We start from the raw sequence: 10,000 nt of genomic DNA on the forward strand, positions 1-10,000 counted from the left end.
AGTGGTGATAAGTTGTCTCGTAAATGTTCATTTCTTCAAGGGGGAAATGATAATTGTCACGTAATTAGATAGGGACACGGGATAGGGTAAGTGTGTCTGCGTAAACCCCTTTTCGTAGTCCCTGGAGGCTGGCCGTGACGTCACAGGACAGGGCTGCGGATGGCTCCGCCCCGTGATCACAATTGGCAGAAGGCGACGGCGGTGGGCCAATAAAACGGCTCGATTGGAAGTGACGAGGACGGGAGGATAAAAAAGTTCTGTTCGGGGTCGAAAAGGAAGAGGAAGAAGATCGGGACAGAAAGATCGTGTTTTTTTGGTGTGGAGGCTGTTGCGCGGGAAGCATACTTGTTGTGCCGATTCGATCGTGTTCTTCATCGTGTCTTGGAGCCTTGCTGAGCCTCGTGCCTCACCTTGGTTGGCTCTGGGGTTCTGCTGACTCGGAGTACAGGGTCGAACGGCGGGCGGACCTGCCTCCCTATCCTGCTCGCAAATTGGCACCAGAACTGGTTCACTGGCGGCTGTGAGCGGACTTGGGCCAGGACCAGGAGGTCGACAGCACCGCGGTTTCTCCTGCCCCCCCCCCTGACGAGAGAAAGGCCAGCTCGTCCGACGCTGATCCAGAGACAGTTGCGTCCACACCACGGTCCAGCCTGACCACCAGAAGTAGCTACGTTGTGTGTGTGTGTGTGTGTGTGTGTGTGTGTGTGTGTGTGTGTGTGTGTGTGTGTGTGTGTGTGTGTGTGTGTGTGTGTGTGTGTGTGTGTGTGTGTGTGTGTGTGTGTGTGTGTGTGTGTGTGTGTGTGTGTGTGTACTTGGCGCCTTAGAGTGTTTGAGATCTGTATATTCATTGGAATTGTCTGTGTTTTCCCCACGCCCGATCCCACACCATCCCGTCGAATCGCCCTGATCCCTCTTCTTGCCGAGTCTTGTTATTTCTGGTTAATAATAAAAACAAATAAACATCATCAACTCAGTGAAAAGCGACTCATGCCACCTTCCTCGTCCCGTTTGCGGTAGAGCGATTGGAACCGCCATGTTTGGGTTAAATAAATAAACCGCCTCCATCGTTTCGGCTCATTCTACGTTGGCGGGACTGTTCAAGTCCCGTGGACGTCACATTGGTGTCAGGGTGTTGGATGTTCGAACCCCTCTAAATTATATTTGGTATCAGGAGAATATACCAAGATTAAAATCTCGCCACGAATTGGAATATAAAATTACTACAGAAAAGCACGCGAGCGCGGGAAAATTTTGGCGGGATTTTTCAAATTTAAATTAATTGGCGGCAAACGGGACTTCTGCACCATGGCGGATGTGCAGATGTTTGAGGAGGAAGGCCACGTGTCTGGCAGCGAGTCGGGGGAAGAAGGGAGAGACGGGGGTAGGGTTGGAACCTCCCCCATTCCGAGTGTGGACCGTGCTTCATCGCCCGTAACGGAGCCGGCAGCGCCGGAAACCGGCGCGATGTCGATCCAGACAATGTTGGAACGTTTAATAGGGGACATGACGGCACAAATAGCAAATCAATTCGTGGCACAGAGGGCAGAAATGACAGATCAATTGGGGGTAATGGGGGTACAGTTGGGTGCACGGATTGATTTAATGAGGGATGAATTGGGGGAAAAGATGGAGAAAATGAAAACTAAGATGCAGGAGTGTGTGGATGTTAAATTGGGAGAAATACAAAGCAAATTCGAGGCTAGATTGGAGGAAACAAAGGTAGAAATTACATTGGAGGGGGAAAATATACGAAAAAAATTGGTAGATAAAATTGATGCCACGAACATTCGGGTTGATAAAGTGGATGAAAGCCTGGAACGTCATCGTGCCTGTGTGGTTGCTCGTATGCAGCTGCAAGTTGAAGAGTGGGGAGAGCTGAGGAAGCAAGGGATGAATTTGGCGGAGGAGGTAAAAGGATTGGAGGCTCGTTTGGACAAACAAAATAAAATTATGAGCCAAGATGAAGTCTTGGATAAAGGCCTGGTAGAGCCGTCTTTTGTAAGTAGAGTGTCCGGGTTGGTTGAGGAGCAGCTACAAACTCGCGACGGAGCCTTGGAGGAGGTTGTGCGGGCCCAGAGGATCCTGCGGGAAGAGGTGAATCGGTCCATTCAACGTTTGGAACAGGAGGCAAAATTGACCCATGAGACCCTCACCACAAAACATCTTTGGCCACAGTGGGCTCCGAAATTGGATACGCAGCCACAAGGGTGTTTGATCCCTGGGCTGGATTCGGACAAGGGAGAAACTGAGAAGCGGGCCACCGGAAAAGTGATCCCCCTGGTAAATTTCGACGGGTCAGGGAGCGTTGAAGCTTTTCTGACGCAATTTGAGTGCATTTCCCGACTAAACGGGTGGAATGAGCGGGAACGTACAGGGAATTTGGTGGCAACGTTGCGGGGACCAGCCGCAGACGTGTTAAACGTGATCGCGGAGGGGATGTTGACCAGCTCCCACATTTGCGAGGCGTTGAGCCGTCGGTTTGGGTTCACGGCAAACTGTGATCTGGTGCGGGCTCAGCTCCAGCACCGCAGATTAAAGCCGGGTGAGACAGTGCAGGAGCTGGCACAGGACATTTACCAATCAGTCAGGATCGCGTATCGGGACCTTACAGTGGAGGCATGGGACAGACTGGCACTAGAGAAATTTTTAGCTGCTCTTCCTGACCCTGAGGTCCGAGCGCTAGTGGAGTTACAGGATCCACCCACCGTTCACCGAGCGGCTGAGTGCGCAGCCAGGCTGGCCTCGTGGAGGCGGCCGGGTCGGGTGCCCGAGAGGCCATCGGTGACGATCCGACAGGCGGAGATTCAGGATCAGGGAGGGGGGCTGGGAGAAATTGGCATTACCCAAATATTACAGAGGATGAATCCTCCTGCTGAACCGCCAGGTCTATCCGAGATGCCCTTTCATAGGTCGGGTCCGGAGATCACTGTTGGGGGTCGGGGAGACTAGATTGGGCTGAGCATATACGGCCATGCTCGGCTGCTGAGATTGTGGCGAAGTGCCCTCCTTTGGTGGAAAAAAAATTAATTGTGGGAAAATTGGCATGGGTTTGTAAGTTCTGCTGGGTTTTAGAGTGACAATCGGGACAGTGGGTAATTGGAAACAAAGCGGGCACGAGTGGCTGTCCAATGGCTGGTGCGTGGATCGGGTGAGAAGTGCTGTGTGAGTTGTTTTAAGTTAAGAAGTGAAATGCATGGTGCACACATTGATTTTTTATTGGGCATGGTGTGGTAACAGGGAAGGTCATGGTCGGTGAAGTGTTAGAAATGCAGGTGTCACATGTAAGGCTGATGGGGTGGGGGAGTCATGTGGGTTTTGTGGGTGGGGATGATGTGCTTGTCCACAGGGATTGCTGAAGCTCACAGTGAGCGTGAATTGCGACCCCCTTCAAGGAGGTTCACCACCTGGTGGCTAATGGTGACAGTTACTGGAGGCAACTGGGAGAGGGTCTGGTTGGGCGACCAAGGCGGGTAGGACCTTGGCGACCCAGGAAGGCCAGAGGAGCCAGTGAGACCCCTTCCAGAGTGTTGTACGGGATTAGAGCTGATGGCTACCAGGGGGGAGGGAATCAAAGGGAGCGGGGCGGAGAAACGTCAGGGTTGGACTAAAGCTTACCTGTGGGCATGGTTGCACCTGAGATGCCCCCATCATCTTGTGGTAACCCACCCCACGGCCACGACGGGATTCAGCCTGCATGATTAAAATGAGGACCATGACCTAGAAATGTGATTATGACCATGGTGTGAGTGTTGTGAAGATGTGCGAGTCCCACTCAACTTGACAGGTGCAGCAAGGGCATGATGTCCGCATAATTTTGGGGCAAGCAAATTTGAAAATTGGCTCCCCAGGTAACGCTGGGTCTATTAGCATCCACTGGGGGAGGCGGTCAAGTGTAAATATCCTGTGAATAGTGTCGTTAAGGCTTAGAGTAGGAATGTAAAGTATAAGTGTTGTGTTTTTGTGGAACCTTTTGTTTCCCCTCCCCAGATCACTGGAAGAGTGCTGGGCAAGAGCGATGATCTAGAAGATGGAGTGCAACTTCGCTCAGTGCTCTCACGAAATAAAATTTAAAAAAAAAAAAAAAAAAAAAAAAAAAAACGAATGATTGTTTAGGTGAGGATAAGGCCATTGGGGGGTAGTACATTAAGCAGGATAGGTAAGTTAGCTGCGACTCGCTGCCCATTGCCCCTCCTACTTTATTTTGTTAGGTTAATTAGGTGTGAGTCAGTAAGTGTTAAGGCTGGTACGGTAGCGCCTGTGATATACCTTGCAGGAGCTGCGGTACCAGAGGAGGGGGCAGTGTTACGTTTGAGGGGGGGGGGTATGCATTCAAAGGGTAATTAGGATGTTTAATTAGGTATGCCATGCTGTTCGAGTTTACCAGGATCTCGATGTAATAAGTAGCAATTCAGTGGTGATAAGTTGTCTAGTAAATGTTCATTTCTTCAAGGGGGAAATGATAATTGTCACGTAATTAGATAGGGACACGGGATAGGGTAAGTGTGTCTGCGTAAACCCCTTTTGGTATTCTCCGAAGACTGGCCGTGACGTCACAGGACAGTGCAGCGGATGGCTCCGCCCCGTGATCACGATTGGCGGAAGGCGATGGCGGTGGGCCAATAAACGGCTCGATTGGGAGTGACGAGGACGAAGGATAAAAAAAGGTTCTGTTCGGGGTCGAAAAGGAAGAGGAAGAAGATTACAACCAAAAGATCATGGTTTTTTTGGTGTGGAAGCTGTGGCGGCAGAGAGCGTCCTGGTTGTTGTGCTGAATCGATCGTGTTCTTGATCGTGTCTGGGAGTCTTGCCGAGCCTCGTGCCTCGCTTTGGTTGGCTCTGGGGTTCTGCTGACTCGGAGTGCAGGGTCGGGCGGACCTGCCTCCCTCTCCTGCTCGCGGCTTGGCGCCGGAGCTGGTTCCCTGGCGGCTGTGGGCGGACTTGGGCCAGGACCAGGAGGTCGACAGCACCACGGTTTCTCCTGCCCCCCTGACGAGAGCAAGGCCAGCTCGTCCGACGCAGATCCAGGGACAGTTGCGTCCACACCACGGTCCAGCCTAACCACCAGAAATAGCTACGTTATGTGTGTGTGTGAGTGTGAGTGTGAGTGTGAGTGCGATTGTGAGTGTGAGTGTGAGTGTGAGTGTGTGTTTGGCGCCTTAGAGGGATTGAGAACTGTATATTCATTGGAATTGTCTGTGTTTTCCCCACGCCCGATCCCACACCATCCCGTCAAATCGCCCCGGATCCCTCTTCTTGCCGAGTCTTGTTATTTCTGGTGATAATAAAAACAAATAAACATCATCAACTCAGTAAAAAGTGACTCGTGCCACCTTCCTCGTCCCGTTTGCGGTAGAGCAATTAGAACCGCCATGTTTGGGTTATAAATAAATAAACCGCCTCCATCGTTTCGGCTCATTCTACGTTGGCGGGACTGTTCAAGTCCCGTGGACGTCACAATATATGTACAATGTTGGTTTTATAAACTTGCAGTGCCCTGGAGAAAAAGAAAGACTTAGAATAGTTATTTCCGTAATGTATGTTAAGAATAGCACCTTCCCTCAAGGGGGTTATGTAATTAAATGCATTGGGTTGGGTAGCTGGCACCTTCTCTCAACCCATTGGGATAATAGCACAATCATTGCATCATGACGTGTGCTGTGGTTGCGGTCATCACGTTTGGCATGCGTTGTTTTACTGCCGTGGCTGTTCAGCGTGTGTGTGTGTGTGTGTGTGTGTGTGTGTGTGTGTGTGTGTGTGTGTGTGTGTGCGTGCGTGCGTGCGTGCGTGCGTGCGTGCGTGCGTGCGTGCGTGCGTGCGTGCGTGCGTGCGTGCGAATAACAACGTTCTGGAACATTCGCTGAAGTGCAAGTCTCAAGGCTCTAGAAGTGCATGGCAAATTCCCAATTATTGTTTAAAGGCCCACAAAGTCCTTGTTTGTCTGTTCGTCTGTATAGATGGCTTACCTGTAAATGTAACTTCCCTTCTACCCCTGTACTATATTTAATTTCCCTAATCTCTATTCATTCCACCCCCCACCTGAACACGGCCGGTATATTAATCAGGACACGACACCGCCCCACTGTAACAATTGCCCCAGTCTCTAGCTTTGTGCCGTGAACATTTTTTGGATGTGTGGGGTTCGTTCCAGGTGCATGGGGATTGAAGGAATTTCCCCATGTTAAGTACAGAGCTTTCCTGCACTCCTAGTAAAAACCAGAAGGACCAACTGAGTGCATATCCAGATGGAGATGTGGGGAAATCCTCCAATGGCTAGTCCCGGCCTTCACAAAAGATCTAACGTGCAGCTCTTTGGCCCCACCTGCCCCAGGGACTATAAAGCTGCACTCAACACGTTGGTTCTTTCTCTCTTGGTTGTGATCGTTGCTCTTAATCTCTCTCTGCCCTGGTCATTGCTGTCATTTCTTCCCTGGTCCCGGACGCTTTGGCAGAGATCTGCGCGCTCTTGGCTGTTGGCTGGCTGCTCCCGACGGAGCTCGTGGACCCTTGGTTGTGGAGTGCAGTATCAGGGCCATTCCAGAGAGCAGTACCAAGCTGGGGACGACGACAGTTACGTACATGCTGGTAGGCCGAGGCCACCCTGCCCCTCCCAATTCGTCTCCCCGTTTGTGTGGTCTGACGGTCACCCTGTCATATTATCCAGTATGTAAGGAATAGGTTAAGCGAAGTGTGCAACTTGTGCATTTTCTTTCCTTTTTGTAAATACACACCTTGATTGCTTTTTATTGCATTCCCCTTTTCCTGGCCCGGTTGCCCCACTTGACTCCATTAAAGCCCTCGAGTTCCCTTCCCTCCTTACCCATACCCCACACTGCCTGCGGTAAATAAATTGCCTTGTTCACATTTTCCTTTCAATCTGCCTGTGTCTGTCCTTTCCCTTATTGATCCAGCAATGTCCATACATAGATGAGCCAGGAGATTATAATTCCCCAACGAATTGACTCTCACATAAGTCTGGCATTGTGCTCGTGGTGAGCTCGGTCACATTAATCAATATCCAATAAAGATAAGAGCAGCACAATCGCCGAGGGCGCTATTTCCCCGATAAGGCGACTGCGTGTTCCCCAGTTAAACGGAAGTTAGACGGAGGACACTGGATCATGTGATTAAATTGTTGGCGTTCGCGGTTGATTGGTGACCTGTCACAACACGGACTTATTCGTGTGTGATGGCCTCAATTCCCGGTGAGTCCACGGACACCCCCCACCCTCGTACCCTCGTGACCCCATCTGCAACAATATGTTTCTTTTGATGTTTAATTCGACAGGACTATTACAAAATTAGGGGGTGAGCTTAGGTTAGTAGAGAAAGCAAGTGGAATAATAACTACATTTAATGTTTACAAAAACAACAATAACCACAATAAAATTTGCATAATTCCTCATAATAATACATATTGATATTGTTTAACAAATCCACACCACAAATTGGTGTGATCACAAAACGCCACTCATTAGTAAATGGACTAACCCATGCTCACGTGGAACGTTGCGGTTTTAAAAAATCAGAAAACCTGTCCCGAGGATGAAACAAAATTACCCCAGTGGTCCTGAAAAGCAGAAAAGCTCAACAATAGGGGAAAAGAGTTGAAAAAAAAAAAATCACCCAAAATAAACTTTATTCATGACACAAGAGGAAGAACCAGAAAAAGAGTCCTGGTCTCACACATGTGCCGAAGTGCATTTTAATTTATTTGTATGCAATTGTTGTACGTGTTGTAATGTAATTCTTGCAGAAATTTTTCTGTAAGGCTCACTTGGCTGCGCCTGGATGGGTTTGAGGACAGAAAAGTAACGGCTGAAACCTGATGCCTATCCAAGTTCCTCCTGATGACTCCATCTTTGCTCTTTACTTCTTCGGATTCCTTCTTGGTTTACCGTTTCATCATCCCATTACCAATCAGCTCGCTATGGCTTACTAAGCCAGCCGTTCCCCATCAACGGTTTTGTTGGACTGCTTACTTGAGTGCTTAAGCCACTTGACGAGTGCTTTACCCAAGAAACGTTTACCTCTTCCATGAGCCTCGTCGATGTATACAAAAAAAAAGAAAAGTAAAATTTCTTAACAGAATACATCCCTGCAAGTGCCGGGGTGTGTGTCTTCAATTCCCAATCAGCTTGTAAAGTGCTCGCCAAGTGGCTTAATCTCTGAAGCAAGCACTCCAACGAAACGGTTGTAAAGTAACGGCCAACTTGGCAAGCGATAGCAAGCTAATGAGGAATGGAACACCTTTAACATGGCATTTTTTTCCAAGGTGGGGAAAACATAATGAAACATGGGAATTCCTCCAGATTTTTTGCAGTCGAGTCCAAAGCAACATCGGCTAAAAGTATGAAAATAACATGGAGTCCTCTTTTTGCGCAAAAATATCGCGGAGCCCTGTTTTTTGTGGTGGAAATATTTTTTTTGTGCCCAAGGCCCCAAAAAGTCTCAATCCACCTCTGCAACAAGACCAAATCACCGATTCGACAATAAGAGAAAATGCCTCGATCACATACCAAACTGTGAAACTTGACTTGTCGATGGGAATGTTCTTTGCTGTGGAACAAGTTTGCCAGCAAGCTCAGCAATCTTGTGGAGAAATGAGAAAGAACATAATAAATGATATAACTTTATGTTCTCCATACAATTTTGTGCACTTTACCATAATCATGTGTTTTTTTTTGTGCCTTAATCTACAAGGCGTTGTACATGGAATGACAATTGGGGAGGGGTGGGAGTTTGTACAGGAAAGGTGTGCATATGAGTACATACTTCTCATCAGGAAAGGTGGGTATGTATGGATATGTATATGTACCTGGATGCATTGGAAATCGGGGGGTATGGGGATATTGGCAGGACTGGTCAGTAGCTTGTGGGTGGATGTGTGGTGGATACTGGGATTGATGCAGTGCAGGTACGATTGGCGAAATAGCCTCCTCCCGCACCAAAGTTCCTTGTGTGTATGTACATGTATACTATGGATACGTGCACGCAAGTATTCGGCAGTCAGCGGAAAAGATTGGGGAGGTGGGATAGGCCTTGCATAAAATATTCATTTTGAAATGTGATTGCAAGTGTACACTACCGGTCAAAAGTTTTAGAACACCCCCAATTTTCCAGTTTTTACTGAAATTTAAGCAGTTTAATGTTTCAATGTACAGGGAGTGCTCGACTTACGACGGAGTTCCGTTCCTGCGACATGTCGTAACGCGATTTTCCACACAAGTCGGAACACACCGACTTTTGTGTCAAAAAATAATTTATGGGAGATCCAGAATGACGGCATTTTACGCATAGCGTGGCTCTGATGCTCGGAGGAAACACGTCATCGCGTCGTACTCGCTCCTCTCTTCCTGTTGTTCTTCACACAGTAAATCCAATATTTCTCCCAAGAAAAACAAACTAAATAAAATCACATCAGGATTGTTTAATAGCAGGACATCAAAGGAGAATCCTAGCTCCAACGGAGGTGCCGAACAGGCGGCCATTTCGAGTGAATTTTCGTTTTCACGCGAATCGACGTAGTTCAACCATAGACGTGTTTCTTGTTCAAAAGGTTTAAAAACCTTATAAAGTTATCACTTCTCTGCCTTTTGGCTAAGGTCAAGTGTACTTCTCCTTCTCTTTCTCCTCCTCCATTTTTTTTTTTTTTGAATAAAATATTTTTTTTTTTCATTTAAAATTAAAAAAAAATTTGAAATAAATCTGTTAGATAATTTATGGTAGATACGTTGCAACCACGAAACATCGTACGTCGAGACCATCGTAAGTCGAGGACTCCCTGTACTGTGAAATTAAAGCATCGAACAAATAAACAATTGGAGATTTAAAAAAAAAAAAAAATCATGAAATATTTTGTTGAACAAAATTTAATCTAAATGTTTGACTCATCAAAGTAGCCACCTTTTGCAGATAAAACACCGAACATACTCGGGCATTCTTTCCACAATGGAAATCAAATATTGTTTGGAAATTTCTTCCCAACACTGTTGCAGAAGTT

The 10,000-nt window shown here is 47.8% G+C and overlaps 1 protein-coding gene across 3 annotated transcripts in view; it reads right to left on the reverse strand.

Moving 5' to 3' along the window:
• Positions 1–7,221: 7,221 nt before the first annotated feature.
• NUP42 (nucleoporin 42) overlaps positions 7,222–10,000 on the reverse strand; it is a 64,981-nt gene continuing 62,202 nt past the window's right edge. The window contains exon 7 of one of the 3 annotated variants that reach the window (XR_015060986.1): positions 7,222–8,589. Coding sequence is in view for 1 of the 3 variants with exons in the window: in XM_085892317.1 (XP_085748443.1) it covers positions 8,509–8,589 (81 nt within the window). In the remaining 2 variants the exon portion in view is untranslated. The remainder of the gene's footprint in view (positions 8,590–10,000) is intronic. The other 2 variants (XM_085892316.1, XM_085892317.1) reach the window with 2 other exon arrangements.

Source organism: Eptatretus burgeri, chromosome 8, assembly GCF_056783735.1.
Source record: "Eptatretus burgeri isolate ZD-2024b chromosome 8, Ebu_testis_v1, whole genome shotgun sequence".
NCBI lineage: Eukaryota > Metazoa > Chordata > Myxini > Myxiniformes > Myxinidae > Eptatretus > Eptatretus burgeri.